Genomic DNA, 19,028 nt, shown 5'->3' with positions numbered 1-19,028 from the left:
GAGAACTTGAATATACAGTACTGTGCAAAAGTTAGAGGCCATCCTTCCTTAGACTTATCAGTCTATAAAACCTTACTCTACATCTCAGATGTACATTTTTGGTGATAATGTGCACATTTTCTGATTTTTTTGTGTATTTTCTTTTCTCAGTAATGGCATCCTAACAGCTACACATCCATTCAGACTCATGGTGTTGAGTTGTCTTCTCAAAGTGGAAAGATGGACAGAAACACCTGTGGATTTTTACCAGATCTGATGGAAGAGTGGACCTTGATTTTCTCCCAAATGTTAAAAACTTTCAAAAACAATTCCTGTGTTTTTCACATATTTTCTTAGACTTTTCTCTTTTAGATTCACATGAGAAAGAAGTTTGCAGGACAGCTAAGGTGTGTTTGGGTAGTTGCTCGTGTGAATGTTAGTGTCTCTTTGAAGGATAACAATGTCAGTGAGTCCTTTGGAAACAGCTTTTGTTGGGAGGACAGCTGTAACTGGTTGGTTTTAAGATTGGAAGGACAGAAGAGTTAAAGTGATAGGGCTCAGAAAAAGAGTGCACAAATTAAATATGGGTAGTTTTTATATCATACTTCCTCTTGGAGGCTTTTGAGTAATTATCTGTTACATATATACGGCAGTCTCAGACTTGCACAGTACTGTGTGCAAAATTCCTTCCTTATACACACATTTGAATTTTTTTTTTTAAAGTAGGCATCCATCTCACTTCAGTCATCTGTCTAAATCACTTAACTATCAAATCTGGAGCAATGCATTTGTCTGCTTATAATCAGCCTTTTTTATCAACTCTGCTATGCGGGATTAGATATTCAGAAAGTGAGTATACTGTGCAAAAGGGTGCGTTGAAGGGTGAATTAAAGCAGTAGCTCAGTATTCTGGTCAGGGCTAAACAATATGCCATATTGCAACAATATTGGTACATATTGTCGTTGCAATAAACCTTCAAGTATACTGAAAACTTGTTAGTAAATGTTTGATGTGATGTGGTTATGGTTTGGCTTGAATTATTTTTTACCTAAATTATCTTTTTCACATGTTGGATTATGTAAATGCCTTGATTCATCCAAACACAGAAGGGCCTTCTGTCATTGGTCAGGATGTTCCCAGCACACAATAAAACATTCAGCAGTTGAGGCTCATTTCAGTCAAAAATCAGGCATTTGCATGTTGTACACTTCTGCAACATCATTATTGCGAAGACTGATGCTGCAATAAAGATTAAGGAGCGATATAGTGTAGCCCTACAGTATGTGTATCTCTAGACCACCAGTCCATCCTCTTGTCTCAGCATTGTCTTCATATTATTGTAGGTTGTGCACTTGATGTGTGTGGACCAGTAAAACAGCAGCTCTAAGACATTATCTGAGAATCTAATGGTAAAATGCTAATTGGCATGTTAATTAAATTGGTAATTTCAAGTACATGGAATGAACTATACCATGTTAGCCTTTGAAGTGAGGAAACAGGGAAGCTGAACTTGCATATTACATGTGTTCCAGGCCTCGTTTGTGTGTGGAGGAGGGCACTGGGACAGGGTATTTTTGTACTTTTGTTTTTTTGCAGTGTTTTTCTCCACTGATTATCTCTTTCTCCCTCTGAGCAGTAAGAAGGCTCAGGGTCCAGCAAGCTTGAGAGCAAACACTACACATTCACTTCAGTTCCATCTCCATGTGATTACATGCTGCCAGTACAGTACACTTGCTCTCTCTCTCTGTGTCTTCCACTCTGTTGGGTCTCCATCCGTACAATCAAAAGCGATCCGCAGCTCAGCTTTTCTCCTCACGTTGCCTTGTTGCATGACTCTCCCAGGTCAGTTGTTTGGGCTGCTGTATTGTAAACACAGTGAGCCTCACTGAAGGGCTGAGAGCCTGTCAGGTATTGTAAAGCTGTGTTTAACACCTCTGTTCTACCTCCTATTTTTAGCAGCTTCATGCCTTTCGTACGAACAGCTTCTAGAGCTCAGGAATAGAAACCAATCTTTTTGACTGCACTGTATCCTGAACAAGTTTGCTATATATAGTTGTAGGGTAGTTTTTTTTTACATAGACATTATGTTCTAATAATTAATCTAAATCAAATTACAGTATTGTGAATATATACACATATTTTGCTTTCTTCAGACAAGAGCAATGGCAAAACTGTAATAAACGCAATAAGCAGCATTTCCATGGATTTTACTGTGATGTGGCTGATGTTTAAATTAAGTTGTGCAATGTCCTGTTATATAATTCACAATATTACTGTTATGTATAAGCATGTATTTTGGTTTTCTTACAAAGTGTTATTATGACAGTGTACAATGTCACATTGTCACTACCACAGTTTTAAATTCAGGTCTAGCTTTATGCTTGGTTTGAAAACATGGCCTGTGCTGCACACATGAAAATGTTCTCCAAATGGAAATAATGTTGAGAACAGCTGTGTTGTATGTAGTGTGGCCTCATCCAGAAATAAACAAATTCACAAAGGGTTGTATACTGTATTAGAAAAGAAGGGATGTCAGGAGTGGTATTGAGGACAGGAAGAAGTCGAAACTGAGCATCTCCCCAGGTACATAACACCGTTGCCTAGTAACAGGCGCTTCGTGAGGCAGGCGGGCAGACAATGGAGTGGCAGTCTGGGGGGATGACCAGATTGCCATAAAGTGCCTCTGCACTCTTATAAGCTCTCATACCCCAGTAATTACTCCAAAACTTACCCTCCCACACAGAAAGAACAAGATCTATTCATAAAATATTTTTAAACAAAAGTTTCTCATGCTTTCATGTTTTTCCATGTTGTCTTGTAAACACAGGTAGGCATTTTCTTAGCGTGTCATCTTAATCTTTGTCTTTTTGAGCCTACATTTAGATTGTTTTGTGCGTACAGTTTTGTTGTTAATGCTCTGTTACTTATTTACATACTTGACATCAGCAATTCTACATCAGCATATTGCACTGGGCTCATACTTATACACTCATATTGAGAATAATAAAAATTGATGCATGTAAACTGTAAACATCTTTTTAAGAACTGTGTTTTGTTTTGTTTTTGTTTTTTTTGCTATCAAACATAAGCTTTTGTTTGTGATTCACAATGTTCTCATTTCATCTCTTCCCACACAGATGGGTGCAGTAGACACATCTTGCTGGGATTCAGAAGAAGGTCAGAGCTTGGTGCACATGCTCCGAAAACTGGCCCAAAATACCAGGTGAGTTATCCCAAAAAGACAAGCTCTTTTCAGCCTCCACTGCAGCCCTCAGCCCCCTCTTAGGCCCCTGCTTTAGTTTCTCACTGCCACCCTGTGCTTTGATCCATTTTGTCAGAGGCCAAGGCACAGTCGTGTGATGAGAGCTTCCTTGAGCTGTTGCCTCTCCCAGAGATTGATACAGGCCTATTGTTGGGCTGCTCATGGCCCCTTCGATCCCCCCTCCTTTTCCTCTACTAAAATGAGAAGGCATCCCTTTGAAGTTGCACAACCATGCTTTGGAAGCAAAGCTTCAGCGTTACTGCATTTTTGGCAAAGTGGTGGTAACCTGTGCTGCAAACAGTACATTACTGATAGACTTGGTCACCACCAGTCATTTTCCTCATAATGCAGCAGGAATAATTTATGCTCAAGTAAAAATATTCAAATGAAACTGTGTAGTATCCTAAAGTCTTAACTGATTGCCTAGCTGGACACTTTGGTTCATTCACGCTAGGCTTTTTTTCATATGATCACTCGTCTTTCCCTGCTGAAGAGTTAAGAAGATATGTTAAATTGTAGCAAATGCAGTCTTGGAGGAAGGGAACAAAAAAAAAAACACACACCACTGAATTAATACAAGTAGCTGAACTAGTATTGTCCAGTTAGGACCTAATTTTGTGGGCAGATAAACTTTATGCGGAAAAAGAAAAAAATTAAATTCTTTTTTAATTAGTAATTAAAGTTCATGCACTGGGGAGAGCATCAATAATACATATGGACAAAGCTGTTATCTTTTTCAAGCAGGTCTGTACTTGGCACTGTGTTCTAATTAGCATATTCATGAGTAAACAACTTGTAAATTTCAGCTAATAGTATTCATGCAGAATTTTACTCCACATAAAATGTCAGTTTTTATCAATAAGTTGGTGTAACTAAGTCTAAAGTATGAATATGAGGAGATACTTAAAATATTTCAGTGGCATTTTATACTCAGCCTGCATTTGTTAGCCATCATTTTAGCTGAATAATAAGTACTAAAATAATGAAAAAATGCTAATGTCTGTTTAGGTGATAAGCTCTTTATAAATCTGCTCACCATTGTCTCTTCCCAGGTCTCACCCAGATACGGCAGTGGGGTTGCTAGCTGTTGAGATTCTGGAAGGGATTGGATACTAAGCTGGAAGTGGAATCCACTGAATCAGCGGTACTCCACTCTGTGTTCTGTACATAACGTAAATCATTTTGTATGTTTAAGCTGTGAATTTATTAGGCACAAGGTTGTATCTGTACTGCACAGTGTGTAAAACAAAATCCATTTCATTGTTCATTTTCTCCAACTACAGTAAAAAGTGAAGCAATAGAAATAGAAATTATGAACATTACTTGTAATTTAAAACAAAATAAATGGGTTCTGTTAAGATGTTCGTCCAAGGTATAACTAGATCATTTAAAACAAGTTTTTTTTTTCAGTATACTCTAGTTATTGCACAATTTTTTTAAGCTCCATGCTGTTCACTGAGTGCACACACTTACAGCAGTGTTCTCAGAACATCTTGGATCACATCAGTCTTAATATCAGAACTGCACCTCCATTTGCTGCATCAACATTCTACACTCTTAAAAGATGGTTCTTTAGTAAAGCAAACATTTCTATTTAGAACCATGCATTCTGTATAGAACCATTTCATGCTTAAATGGCTCTTGCATGGCAGAAATGTTCAAGATTGATGAATGTGTTCTACATGGTTCTATTTACCACCAAAAAGTGTTCTATTGTTACAAGCTTGACATAACAGAAGAACTCTTTTTGGTACTATATAGAACCTTTTTTTTTTTAAAAAAAACGTTCTGTACAACACATTTTCCATCAATCTGTAGAATGTTACCATGCAAAGAACCATTCAAGCATGTAATGGTTCTAAACAGAACCATTCCCTTTAAAGAAGCCTTGGAGAAGCATCTTTTAAAGAGTACATGCCTTAGACTGAACAACATTTCAGTTTGTTACACTTGATAGTATAAAAAGGAATTCAAGAAACGTATTCAAGTTACTGTTGGTGCTTGTTTAGAGCTAAGAATTTTAAACCATATGTCCCCATACTTGCATTCCCCAACTACATAACTTTACATATTCATTTAATTAGTAGCTCCTGAATTACTGAAGTTGTTAACTGAACAACAATAATAATATTTGTTATTAACAATAATCCTGGGGTTTAGGGGGTTAAGGGCACATAATATAATACCAAATGTTTCCTACAGCTTTGTTACTAATTAATTAAATCCAAAGCAAAGCATGTACCTAAAACTGTTAACAGAGACTTGTTTGAAAATGTACTAAACCTTGTTTTGTAGGTTTAAATTCAGAGATTTGTAAACTAAATGAGAAAAGTAATCATTCCAGACTGTGCTTCATGCTGTCAAGTGACAAGTGCAGCAACAGTTAGCAAAGCATTGGCCAAAAATGCTTTTGGTGTTAGTGAATTAAAACCCTGTCTTCAGTACTAATACTGCACAGATACCCTGAAACAGAGAGAGAGAGATGAAGTTTGTCCATTATTTTATTGTTTAGCCATGTCATAACCATGTCTCCAATAAACACAGCAGGCTACAATAATTAGGGGTTCTTTTCAAAACCTTCTATAGCTACCATCAAAAGGAGGAAAGGAAAAAAATACAAAAAAACCTGGCCCCCTCTGATTGCAGACCCTTTGGAACATTTGTGACACTGGAAACAGTGATCTTATTAAAGCAAGAAAGCCGATATTTGGACCATTTCTCCCATTCTTGGTTTTATACAAAAGCTACACAATGTTACACTTGATCAGAATACAATTCAACTGATTAATTAGTGTTCTACACCATAAACTTGATAATTTTAATTGATGGAGCATTACCACTATAATTTAACACTGAGATTTGAAAAGAATACAAATTACTGCAAAATAAAAGACAAGTATCAAAGCAAGCTAGATAAGTACCATTAGACTTAAGAATCCTTTAAAAAAAAAAAAGGGAAAAGAAAGAAAAGAAAAATAATAAAAATGTAATAAAAAAAATTACAGGCAAGGCTAAGGTTGAAAATTCCATCTCATGATCCACTTCTTGAGCTTTCTTTGAGTCACCCACCCAACTGAAACTCCTTTGCAGTTAAAACTCTGACCAATGAGGACCAGAACAAAAAGTTTTACTTGCTCGTGTTCCCATAGGAAACTCAGCTTGTATTAGTGTGTCAGGCACTTCCAGAGAAACTAGCCCACTCTCTTGAGACCGCTCAGCAACTCTACAGGCCAAATCACAATGTAGGTTCATTCAGATCAGACGATACAGCTGTGGAGGGACAAAGGAAGCGATGGCGTTAGAGTCAGGAACCACACATACAGAATTATCATAACTTCACTCACACATTCAAAATGCACAACAGATTAGTTCTGCTACCAGCATGCATTACACCAGCCTTTGAACTCTTTCACCACACATACATTTCTTAAGCACTGTTCAAAAGCCCAATCTCTGCCATTCACACAGAGCATATCTGAGTGCATTAGTGCCTCACCTAAAAAGTAATTTATTTACAGATCAGTATCAAACCAAGCCAGCTGATTACTGTCGCCTGGGGGCAGCCCATCAATCAGGTCCTGGGTGTGACCAAGGTCAGGCAGGCCATCCACAGGGTAGTCTGGTCCAGGGTGGTGCCCACCCATATCATGCTCCATCATGGGGTCCATACCCATAGCATCTTGCCCATACCCTCCAGAGTGGTAGGAGCGGTAGCTGGGGTCTGTGGACAAGGGGGTTGTGGAAAGGGAGTGGAGGAAGGAGGAGGAGCACACACACACACACACACACGTTAGAAGAAGCATATTAAACAAGCTGCTCCAACAGCAGTTTTTCAGTTTCTGCCACACAGCTTGTGAAAGGGGTGCATTGCTGTACTAATCCAATATATGTTCCAAGTCCATATTCAACAGATGCAAGCTGCCACACTCAATGCAGTGAGTAAGAGCGTGCCTAGCACTGGTTATCTTAAGAAAATGGCTGTAAACTCACCATCCTGCCTGTAGCCAAGAGGCTCTCCCTGAGCACCTATATCCAGACCCAAGTCTCCAGTCTAGGGGGGGGGTGCAAGATAAGCTCAGCTTTAATTATATGCTTAAACCACTCATTAAGACAGGTGACAAATCAACTTTACAAAGCTTTTCAAGTAACAATCAAGTAAATTACTTAAACAACTGATGTAAGCATTTCAGAATTATTTCTAAAAGTCATCACAAATCTATCCTGCCAAGCTCAATGTCCCTGTCAGAACCTATAGCAATCTAGCATAGGGCTTTGACCCAGGCTTCATTTTATGGTAATAATCTTGTATGGGGATTGGGCAGGGTTTAGCTGGGATGAGCTGCTCTACCTCGTTCCAGGTCATAGGCTCAGTCCTGAACAGAGAGCTGGTAAGCTCCACAGACAGTCTCTTCTTGTAGTCCTGGGGTTTATCCTCCGACATGCGGAACAGCACTGCTGCAGCATACGTGGCTGTGGGGGAAAGATAGCACCATCAGTGCGGTCAGACAAATACACAGCTCACCCAACCTAGCCATTCTCTGCACCGAGGACATTTAGGTAGGGAAGAGCTCACTAAAAATGTGGATACTACACTGTTGTCCTTGTATTCATTCTAGAACCCTTTTTGCACATAACACCTCACAACAACAGTATCACTTGCTGCTACTATGGATGGTTTAATTAAAATTTATATTTTAACCAACAAAGGAACAAACTAGAGTAAGGAATTTTATAATGCTGTCCCTGCTTTAACATGCTTGATAAAAATCAAACAACTCTATACAACCAAGACTCTGAACTTTATAGCACAGTGGTCTATCTAATGATGACTTCAGTGGAGATGTCAGACCCACAACATTTGTTGCTGATCAAATAAGCAAGTAAAACTGAATTCTTGCCATCAGTTGGCAACTAGCACCAGACAATTTACCGCTTTCAAATTAAAATGCATTAATTAAAATGTTCCTTAAATCACTGAAAGGTCTGGTTTTACTTATTCAAAGTTTAACTGCATAAATAAGCAATTTTATATTAATAAAAAAAAAAATCAAAACCATCACCAACTCACCAACTCCCTCATTTCTGGAGTGAAGCAGCTCTGTGAGGGGAGCAGTGGCACCCTCTGCCTCAATAGCCTCAGCCGCCTCCTTGTCCTGGGCTAATTCACACAAGACGCCTGCAGCTACACGCTGGATGTTCTCAATGGGAGAGTACAGCAGCTAGTGAGAGGAGAATGCAAGACGAGAGGTTTCAGGATCACTGCTGCAGATGGTAGGCTGTATGAAATTCGCTAACACAATTTGAAATCTTGTGGCTTGGGATAAGGTTTTATTTTATTGTATTAGAAGATGGGGGTGAGGGGGCTTGGAGCAAGTCAAATATCAAACCTTATATTAGGTTTATATCAAACCATACTGCTTGGTTGAAACATTAAAACAAAACATGCTTGTTGGTAGGTAAATCTGGCAAACTGGTGCTGCAACTGTTTAGAATATGTGGCTAGACTAACCTGAACAAAGAGTGGAATAGTGTTGAGTCCTCTGATGACAATCCTGTTATGAATGTCTCTAGCAAGAATGTGCAGTGCTCCTGTGCAGCCCTCTACAATCTCCTCCATACGGACTCCCTCCTGCAAGACAAACCAGACAGTGAGGAAAGAAAGAAAACACAACAACATCACACCACCAAGATCCAGCACCCTCAAAACAGCACATCTCACTACTGAGTAGTAAAACAAGACTTACCACAAACTGTTGCTGTGTACCTCCCATGGAGGTGCGTCTTTGGGTGTCTTGGTGGGCTCTGACAAGCAGCTGGACCAATCGAGGGATGGCACCCTGTTCCCTAAGAGGTGCGTGGTTGGCAGGGCAAAGCGCCAGATTGCGGATCAAACCAACCGTAGCCTAAGAGAGACACGGGTTTTAAAACAATCAAGACACTAGCTCTTAATAGAAAAGCAAATGTTCAAAGAGCAGCCAAAGACCAAACCTCACACTTCAAGACCCAAAGACTCAAATCAAGACAAATCAAGTTTTAGGATGCCAAGAAAAAGCCAAAAGCAAAACTCTACATAGCAGCACCACTGAACTGCATTATTACTTGATAAATTTCAAGGAATATTTACACCCTGCTGCTGCCTAAAACCACAGGCCAAGACTAAGAAAAAGGCCATTTATGACAGATCATAACTGCACCTCTGATTTAGATGCTGACTAGGTAAGACCACTTTTGAGGAAGCCCTCATAAAGAGGCCATTTAGAAGACATTTGCATTACTGAATGAAATAACTGGCTGAACATCACTATTTACCTTTATAAGAGGCCAGTGTGAAGGGGGATGGAGGAGTTTGACCACCACAGGCAGACCATAATGCAGCCGCACTGCATTCTGGGCCATCTCTGCGTCCTGATGTCTAGAGGTGAGGTGACGAAGAGCACAAATAGCTGGCTCAGTAATGTCCTCTCTGTCGCCGGCACGCAGGACTGTGCGCACCAGTGCCTCGATGCCGCCCACTTGGCATACCATCATCTTGTTCTTGTAGTTGTTGCAGGTAAGGTTGGACAGGATGCCAGCAGCACAGGTAACTACGTTGATGTCATCAGAACCAAGAAGCTGAACCAGTGTTCCCAGCAAGCCCTCCATGCCCTCCTATAGGGGGAAAAATAAACAGAAAAATGTTATCCACCGGAAACCAATCCAAGCACTTTTATTAAAAAAAATAATAATAATATATATTTAAAAAAAAACAACACACACACATTATGGACTGTTCAAATCACATTAATCAAAATGTCAATAAGCTGTGACATTTTTATAAATACATGAGGTTCAATCCTACCACAACAATCACAAGATAAAAGACAATTACTCCACAACATTCTGCCACCATGCCAATGGGTGAGTAAAGTATGCTTGTGGCATTATAATCGTATGTAGCATTTGTTCATGCTTTGTCTTATCATGGCTTTCCTTCAATGGTCAACGTCCTAACTGTTAACAGGGCAGGTGCTGGCGACAGCCCCCTGTCCCTTCACATACAAAGGCAGGAATGACTGTTACCTGCAGCACATCTACTTCAGCTAAGGACGTCTTCTCCATGGAAAAAGTGGGGAGACAGAAAAAGAGCGCTCATGTAGGAAGAACAGAGTCAAGTGTAAAAGAGGTGGAGGAAGGGGAAGATTAAAAGATGGGTTTTTACCTGTTTAGTTGCAGCGTCTGATAGATTTCTGAGAGTCCACAGGCAGTTCTGAACCAGTCGCTGACTGGGATCTGTGAGGTGGAGACCCAGTGCCTGCATACCACCTGAACAGAAGAATACTAGGTCATTTGTTTGCATTGTCTTCAGTTCAAAAGAAGCTGAATCTTAATATGAACCATTATTTGTTTATGAGAGGTAAGAGGACACACTGAAGTCTGTACATATAACAAGTAAAATCAATGAAGAATCTCTGCACTCCAGGTCAGGCTACTTTAAAGCCAAGACACATGCTTATATTGGGAAAAGCTTGGTAACTCACCAGCCTCAACAATGGCAGGCTTGTTACTGGAACATACAGAGAGCACCTTTAACACACGGCTAGTGGTCCACAGCAATTTCTCATATGTGTATGTCCTCATGATGTTGACCAGAGCCTGGGGGCCTCCACTAGCGAGGATGATGAGCTGACAAATCAGACAGACAGTATAAAACACCAACAAATGCAATACAGTAAAACTAACAGATCTAATGGGCTATTTTAAATGTCTAGACTTTTCAAATGACATCTGCTTACAGCATATTGAGCTGCTTGTAACATACTGCACAGCTTACTTTGCTCTCTTGATTGCCATAGGCCAGGATCTGAAGGCAGTCTGTTGTGATGGCAAGGAATTTGACATTTGTTTTGTTCAACAAGGCCACCATCTTCTGCAAGCCTCCAGCCAGACGTACAGCCATCTTGGCTCCCTCCTGGTGCAACAGCAGGTTGTGGAGAGTTGTGATGGCGTAGAACAGCACTGAGTCCACTGGAGAGCTGAAGAAACCATAGCACCCACAGTCAGACTACAAACAGCTGGACCAGTCACACGACAAACTGTAACTGATTTAAATGCTGACAAGAAAACAGTCTGGATGCAGCTGTGCTAAGGAATAACTGGGTTAGCCTATGTTAAGAAAGAGCAGTGCTGTAGAATGAGTATAAGACAACAAGTAAATAATTGATAATTACCTGAACAAATAATGACAACTCTGATTAATGCGATCTGAATATTTGCCAATATGAATATTTAATTTGAATGAATCCGAAAAATTGTTAATCCAAAACCACGTAATAATACAATTTAGATATATCAGCTATTGTTACTGTAGCCACTGAAAAGCTTAACTGTATGGATGAAAATTTACAAAACAAACAACCTTTTAAAACTGAGTACATCTGATAGCAACATAGACTGTAAACATACTAGATCTGACTATAATAGGACTAACCCCAGCATTTTGACGAGAGCAGGAATGCCCCCTGATTTAAAGATAGCAAGTAGGCCCTCTCTGTGGTGGGAAAGATTATGTAGAGTGCCAGCCGTGCATCTGGCCGTCTCCACATCATTGGTGTTCTGCATGGTCCTCACGATGGCTGACACCATCTGAGGGGAGCGCATGATTGCATGGCGCGAAGCTTCTTTCTTGGAAAGCTGATGGACCATGACTGCTGCCTTATTTACCACAACCTAAGGAACAACAGAAAGAATAGGGAATATTCAGGGGTTGCTTATTGTACTAAGATATTTCCACAAACTTGATAGACAGCATGCAAAGCATTATTTGGAAGCAAAAGGTACTGTTAATATCATCCACTTAAACATACATCTCAGTATTCTTTAAATATTTAAGAACAATACTACTACTACTACTACTACTACTACTATATAATAATAATAATAATAACAACATCCACCTGATCCTCATCGTTGAGTAGCTTTGTGAGCTCTGGGATGGCACGTGTGGCCAGTTCTGCATCATCCTGGTAGTTAATGAGATTGACCACTGCATGTTTGAGCATCTGTGAGGGTTCAGCCAGGCGCTGCACATTGGTAGGGTGAGCTCCATCAAACTGTGTAGAGGGAATCTGCATTCCCTCATCCAGCGTTTCTGGAAACATGGCTGCCCTCACTCTCTGGGCTCTGGTCATGGCATACTGACCATCAATGTCTAAAGAGATGCACAGAAAAAAAAATGAACCGAAGTCCAACATGACAATCTTTGATTTCAAATATTTGTCACTGAACATTACAGGTAAAAACCAATAATAACCAAGTCCAGTCAATTTAATTTAGCAAGGATTCACCTAAACAAGCATTACTAAAATAATCTCACTGACTCATTTATTAAGCTAAAAAAGCCACAATTTTTACACCAGACATTCTTCAGGTACATGCAACACTGTCATTAGAAGAATGCATACCTGCCACTTGGTCCTGATTGAAGTTCTGACTGAAACCCTGCTCCCACTCATACAGCACTTGGTTGTCCACATCCTCATCTTCAGGATTGCCCTTGCCACTGAGAGAGGGTGCAGTGGTAGTAGCCCCAGAGTGGATACCTGAGTCCAGGTAGGACTGTTGTTGCCAGTTACTGACTGCAGCCTTGCGGTCTGGCTCCATTGCCATGTCAAGCTCCATTAGATCAGCTGTGCATGGAGAGAAAAGCACAATGGCAAAAAAATTAATATGAATATGATACTTAACACAAAAACAACTTTTATGGTGATATGGTTAAATTAGAAAGGGGAATTCCCACAGCTAAAAACACAGGTACAGAAAACCTACTTTAGTAGATTAACAGGAGCAAATCATTTTGGAAATGATGCAAGTTAAAGTACAAGGTTACACTTTAGTACTGTCAATATCCACAATACAAATCTTGGAATGGCAGTTGGGCAATAATTACAATTGACGTTTAAGCTTTCCCTTTAATACAGTATTCTCAGGAATAGAATAACGTTTCACATAGACTACAGCTATCATGACATCCATTAGAGAACAGCTTTACTAAATTCACAGAGGTTGATAACTAGTTTTGCCAAGGCATGTGGTTGAAAGGAATCAGACGGTCTGAATAAAGCTCAGGTGAAATGATGGGACAACCCTGAGGTAAAATACCTAAAACACAGGAAGTTTGAAAATGAGCTGGACAGGGTCTGAATATGCCAAAACATACAAAACTTACATTGGGTCGCCATGTTCCTCACTCAGCCTGCTGCCAGCACAGCTTCCTAATCTGAAACAAACACACAGGCATGGTTAATTTCACATTCAGTGCCGACACTCATGAACATTACTGCTAGTTCAGCTCGCAGAAAACAGCATCTCTGCATGTTCTCAAAGGAAAGTTTAAGGAGATCAATAACTAGCCATGTGAAATGATTCAGGACTGTTCACTTTTAGATAGCCACAATGAATGCCCTATGCTGAAAAAGAATAATTACAAATTGTATTGCTATATAAATGTCAACTATCTTTGACTAATTAAGACAGAAATAAGTATTTATGAATACATTGTGCCTTTTAGAACATTAAATTCCTGCCATTCTCAAACAGTGTGAATGGGTTCTAGCCATTCACAAGCCCATTGCCCATAAATAGCAGTTAAAACCTACTAAAGCACAATGGCATTCAGTTACTTACTCCACGGGGGCCCATTTTTCCCCTCCTCCTACACTGGACAACTGCAATTACCATAACATAGGCCCTGAGCCTACATTCTCTATGCAAATGTACAACACCCCTTTCCAAACCAGTGAGCAACCCCAAATACTCACATTCCTAAGAAGGCTAAGGCCAACTGTGTGCTGTTGGATAATTTTGAGAATGTTACAGCCTAAAACTATGGAAATCAGGCAAACCCCTATTCTGCTGAACCTATATTTAACACAAATGCTAGATTGCTAGAAATTTAATAAGGTCTAGTCTAGAACACAGGATACGAACAGCATTGTGCTAGTGTTTATAAATGTTTGTCACGCATAGGCCTACTATTTGTAAAGTCTATGTTCAAAGCACAAAAAGTAAAAGGCCTCAAAAAGGGTCAATATTTGACTCTTTCAGAGTATCTATTCTTATCTCTGAGGATTACAGGAGAAACCTATAAATAGCAAAGCCCAAATTAGAAATGTGGTGTACAACAGTCATACAAAAGCATAACCTGTAATTGTAGACTTTTCATTTATATTAATTTGTAATCAAATTAAGACCAGATGGTCATTCAGTTTTATTTAGGGGAAAAAATGGCAATAGAGAAGTGCCAAACCAAAGGAGCTACTAATTATGACACTAAACGCCAGACCCCCTTATCAGAAACCCTGAAGCCACCTCACTCTGTCTAAAGTAGTGCACCAATATTAAAAGGTTGACCTCCAGTCTTCATCTTCACTCACGGAGTGCTCCATTTTAGACTGCAGAGCAAGTATACTGTGTTTGATAGAGTGCTAAGTATAACAGCGCTGCTGTGTGTCTGAGGCTGTGGAGAGGCCATGGCAGACAGCAAGTGGCTCAGCCTGTGGGTTTCAGCATCTGGAATCAATTGTGGAGATGAAGGCAGCAGCACAGAAGCCTTTTCCATTATGTGGCATGGCTCTCACTCGCACGCAACATCACAGCACAATCTTACAAACCTTAACCAGTCCCCTGACTCTAAAACGAGAAACACAACAGCAATTCTTTGAGTTTTACTTGTTATTCTGGGTCGCAAAAATGATTCTTAAAAGCAGCTATTGTGTTTTCCCCCCCTGTATTTAACATGGGCTGGGCTTCCCAAAAGCAACTTAGCACAAACATCACTGTTAAATGCAAGCATAACTTAACACTCCCTACCAGTTAAGATGATTGTAATACTATGAAGCTTTTGGGAAACTGGGCAGTGATCAGTGAAACGGGCTGGTGGAACAGAAAAAAAAAAACTGTTACAAAAACCAAAAACGTGCTTGTAATTATCCATACATGAATAAGAAAAAACATTCCAACTTTTACATGTTCATTTTTTACAGCATGGTAAGCAGGGACAAGCTAAACTTGATTTGCCTCTTTTCACTACCATGGTTCTCAGTCAGCCTGTCTCCAATCTTGCCTTTGGATAGACCACAGAGGTGGTCACTAACCAAAAAGAGAGAAAAAAGCAAAAAAAGGCATAAATGCATAATTGGGTACTGAAGTCACCAGCTGCAAACGCTGGTGTTGAAAAGGATTCACTGCTCTTAGTGAAGACCGTAAGATAGTGTAAGGCCTCCACAATGCTAGAAGAATGCTGGGGTCAGCAACCCAAGGCAAACTTTTGCTCAACAGGACATCTGAAAACAAAAGGTTTGGGCTCATCACTGCAGTGGTGAGCAGTTCCCTGGCTAATCTTAAGTTTCAGTGAAGCTTACATTCAATAAAGAACAGATGATAACATGCAGGCTGACAAGACACCAGCAACTACACAGCCAAAAAAAGATGGAGAGGGGTGGAAAAAAAATAGAAAACACTAAAAAGGAATTTCACACACTGCAAAGTTAAGTCACTCCATGGGTTTTCTGAGTTCATTCTCCTATTGATACAGAAACAAAAACTGACCAGGGGCAAACTGTGTAATAAGCGTACATCAACACGCTGAGTATCACTCCAGTACCAGCACAAACCGCCTTACTTAAATTCTTTCAAACGTCACATCCATTACTAAGCACAGTTTAGTGATTTATGTTCTTTATATCAATACCTTCAGCTGTTGTATAATTATTGACAGAGGAACAATAAACTGAGCAGAGGGTTAGCTCTCCATGGTCAAACGAAGGACTCACACTTTGGATTGGACTGCACGCCAGTGAGTATTGAGGAAAGTACAAGAAATAAACTGATGTTCTCACACGGCAAAGGCAGGCAGCATCTAGCGGCCTTTAAACAGCGCCGCAACTACGCTTCAGCTGCGGATCACTGTTCTGTAAGAAACAGCTGCGGACTTCATGCAGAAACTTATTTGTAGACTAATGTTTTAAAATTCCGCAAACCATTCAACACAGAGCAAGGCACTCAATTTAACTGACGCAAAGTCAGACGTGCTCAACGCTAAATTCGAGTTAACCTTAAGAGCCCAGAAATAATTAACGTTGAAATCTGACCAAACACCAAAGGACAGTGAGCTAAAAACCGGTTACTCTTAATTTTAACCATTAAAATCACTCCGTATGTCTGCGAATGCGTTACAGACCAAAGCTGAAATCGTTAACAAAGACGAAGAACCAAATGACTTACTCAAACTGCTCCGTTGACACCCACTACGGAGCGGAGTTTTCCGACGATAACCACGCTCTGAATGAAAAACTCAGAAGAGACCGTAAATACGTCGGGGAGCGGTATTTCCCAGCAAAAGGTCGGTACACTGCTGGCCAAAAGGACTGCAAATTCACCCCAGAGTGCAGATTTCAGCAGCCCCCCACCCCCACCAGCCAGACCCCACCACAACCTCGGCTGCTTGTGCAGCCAGAGTCAGATTTCACTCAAGCTCCTCCTTGACTTCCTTTCAACACACGACGGCCAAACTACACTTTAAAAAGCCTTTGTTTGCCAGACGAAGGAGCGCTCAAGAATTATATTTACACACGATCCAGTTTCACATACAATAACATTGGCTGGCATCTAACTCCTCACTATGTTGGCGGACACAACGTTAATGTTTTCGCTGTGACAAGACCTCAGTTCAAACACAGGATGAACTAAGCTAGCGTAACTGAAATGAACACTTAAATCATGTTAAACGACCGCACCGAAAACGTTCAAATTAAGAAACCCAGCGCCAGCTGTTATTTGTAATCATAGCGAAGTTAAGCTAGCTAGGATAGCTAACGCCACCTCAGGGGAAATCCACAAAATGGAAAATTTGTATTACAACTTTTAAATCCACACTGGCTCATAAAAACTCAGCCAAAAAGCCAGTTACCCAGCTCAAACAGTTCAACTGAACACTTCTTAACTTTTGAGGTCCCCACGCTTCACAGAACCAAAGGCTAGGTTTTAGGATTTTTTGCTATGAAACAAAGCTAGAAAAAAAACGACTGCTGAGCTGAACACCAGCCAACCCTTATACAAGCCCAAACCTGTAGTTAGCGACGGTAGTAGCGTAGCTCTTTGCTAGCAGTAGCCCATGTTGACTTTACAACAGAGAATAGAAGCTTCATACGATACGGTAGCTGACTAACCAGTTACAGACATATACACGAAGCTTCGAAGCAAGAAATAACTTATTATAGCCTTTACGTCGAAGAGGGCATCTACAATATGTTCTTAAAAAGCTCACATATTAGTTAAAACACCGTGTGTTCAACTGGAAACCTAGCCAGCTAAAACAGTTTAGCTAACTGGTGGAAGAACACACAGAACACGGGAACCGGGTTTACCTAACCTAGCTAACCTAACCGAGAGAAAACGGTGCTGGAAAATCACGAATGATTCACATCTGGAACACGACACTTACCTGTGTGTAACGGCAGGATACTCCTTTATCTGTCAGCAGTCTAAAGTCAACAATGTCGATGACAATCCGTATACAGAATGTGTATAAATCACCCGCAATACACTCCACCTCCTCGGTAAGTCGGGAGGGTGTTTCTGCTCCCTCTCTCCTCCAGGAGCGAAGTAAGATGGCGTCAAACCATTAGAGCAAAGCCATTATAAAAACTCCTGCGGCCGCTGTATCCTGGCGCCTTGGTTAAAGTAGATCCCTGTCGTGTTTAATTTACACGAGAGTGAAAAGGCTACAACACTGAAAAATCACGGATAACAAAAAATGAGGTTTTTTTGTGGGTGATATGATTTATTGGAGAGGTACTGGCTTATGAAAGAGCCTTCGATTGACCTCGTTTCTGTTCGACGACTGCGTAAGACTACATTGACTGCAGTGCGGCCAATGGACGCACCTACTCGTTAAGTTTTATGACCGCTGCAGCGGTGAGTGCGAGAGAAGCGGAAAGGTTTGGTAGGTGTCTGTTGCAAGTACAACCTGTCTTTTCGACACAAGTTCAGAAAGAACATTTATATCGATATAAATGTTATTACTATTTGGTAAGACAAAAGAGAGTTAGCTGTTGGGAGTGGCGAGGGACTTTTCACATTCCTCTTTTTTCACTTGAGCAGTAACACACATTGTTTGAAACAGGGCATTAGATTAACTAGAAACTAGTCGGAAAGTGTTGAATTGAGTTTCACACTATGCGTTAACTGAGCGGCAGGTTAAACCCTGACACCGTTTAATTTGCTGTAAATGCTGAACAGTAGCGTCATTGTTCTCTATTCTGTTTATTTACCAATAGCAAATAACCAAAACCCAGGTTACATGTAGTCGCCTGTGCTTGCCCCGCCTCCTGTTAGCCGCCAAGCCCAGCTAAACTGGCGAAATTAGTTTAGTTTGCCAGTAATTTCACAATATAACGTCGTTTCTGTCGGTATGCATACCAAGTACTGTAGAAAGTTCTTTTGTCTTAGATAGCTAGTACATTTTGACCTACACAGAATTATCTAGCGCTGGACGATATATCGTCTTTATCAGTATACAGTGTGATATGAGCTAGCAGCATCTTTAGCTGGCGATGTTTGGAGAGGATGTTCTATATTTGACAGATTATGGGTGATATAATGTCCATGAAATAGTACTTTGTTTTAAGTTTTATAATTCTATTTTGTCTGCAAGTATCTAGAAGAGTTAACTGCAGTATATTGCTTCAAATTGTTTTGAAAGAACACACTAACATTTACAGTTGACTTTTACATTTGACATTCGTGTAAT

General features: G+C 40.3%; 2 protein-coding genes across 7 annotated transcripts in view; one reads left to right on the top strand and one right to left on the bottom strand.

Annotated features, from left to right (window-relative positions):
* The window catches only part of ulk4 (unc-51 like kinase 4), a 119,705-nt gene extending 115,243 nt beyond the window's left edge, over positions 1-4,462 (top strand). For all 3 annotated transcript variants that reach the window (XM_036585318.1, XM_036585300.1, XM_036585308.1), the window contains 2 exons: positions 3,117-3,202; positions 4,294-4,462. In XM_036585318.1, coding sequence (XP_036441211.1) covers positions 3,117-3,202; positions 4,294-4,357 — 150 coding nt within the window. In that variant the 3' untranslated portion in view covers positions 4,358-4,462. The remainder of the gene's footprint in view (positions 1-3,116; positions 3,203-4,293) is intronic.
* A 1,262-nt stretch (positions 4,463-5,724) lies between these two features.
* Positions 5,725-17,915, bottom strand: ctnnb1 (catenin (cadherin-associated protein), beta 1). Of its 4 annotated transcripts, none has more exons than XM_036585331.1 (17): positions 17,721-17,914; positions 13,446-13,496; positions 12,682-12,906; positions 12,175-12,428; positions 11,709-11,947; positions 11,052-11,253; positions 10,759-10,903; positions 10,440-10,543; positions 10,301-10,330; positions 9,551-9,889; positions 8,986-9,144; positions 8,751-8,870; positions 8,310-8,460; positions 7,590-7,711; positions 7,232-7,292; positions 6,738-6,962; positions 5,725-6,511 (listed from the first exon to the last, which is right to left on the bottom strand). In XM_036585331.1, the coding sequence occupies exons 2-16, from the start codon at positions 13,456-13,458 to the stop codon at positions 6,754-6,756; spliced, it is 2,373 nt and encodes a 790-aa protein (XP_036441224.1). In that variant the 5' UTR covers positions 13,459-13,496; positions 17,721-17,914; the 3' UTR covers positions 5,725-6,511; positions 6,738-6,753. The 4 variants fall into 4 exon arrangements, with proteins under 4 accessions (XP_036441224.1, XP_036441232.1, XP_036441250.1 ...); XM_036585339.1 differs by lacking the exon at positions 17,721-17,914 and adding an exon at positions 16,502-16,676; XM_036585357.1 differs by lacking the exon at positions 6,738-6,962 and having other exon boundaries at positions 17,721-17,915.
* Between the last annotated feature and the right edge of the window lie 1,113 nt (positions 17,916-19,028).

Source organism: Colossoma macropomum, unplaced genomic scaffold, assembly GCF_904425465.1.
Source record: "Colossoma macropomum unplaced genomic scaffold, Colossoma_macropomum, whole genome shotgun sequence".
Lineage (NCBI taxonomy): Eukaryota > Metazoa > Chordata > Actinopteri > Characiformes > Serrasalmidae > Colossoma > Colossoma macropomum.
This window is presented reverse-complemented; position numbering and strand designations above follow the sequence as displayed.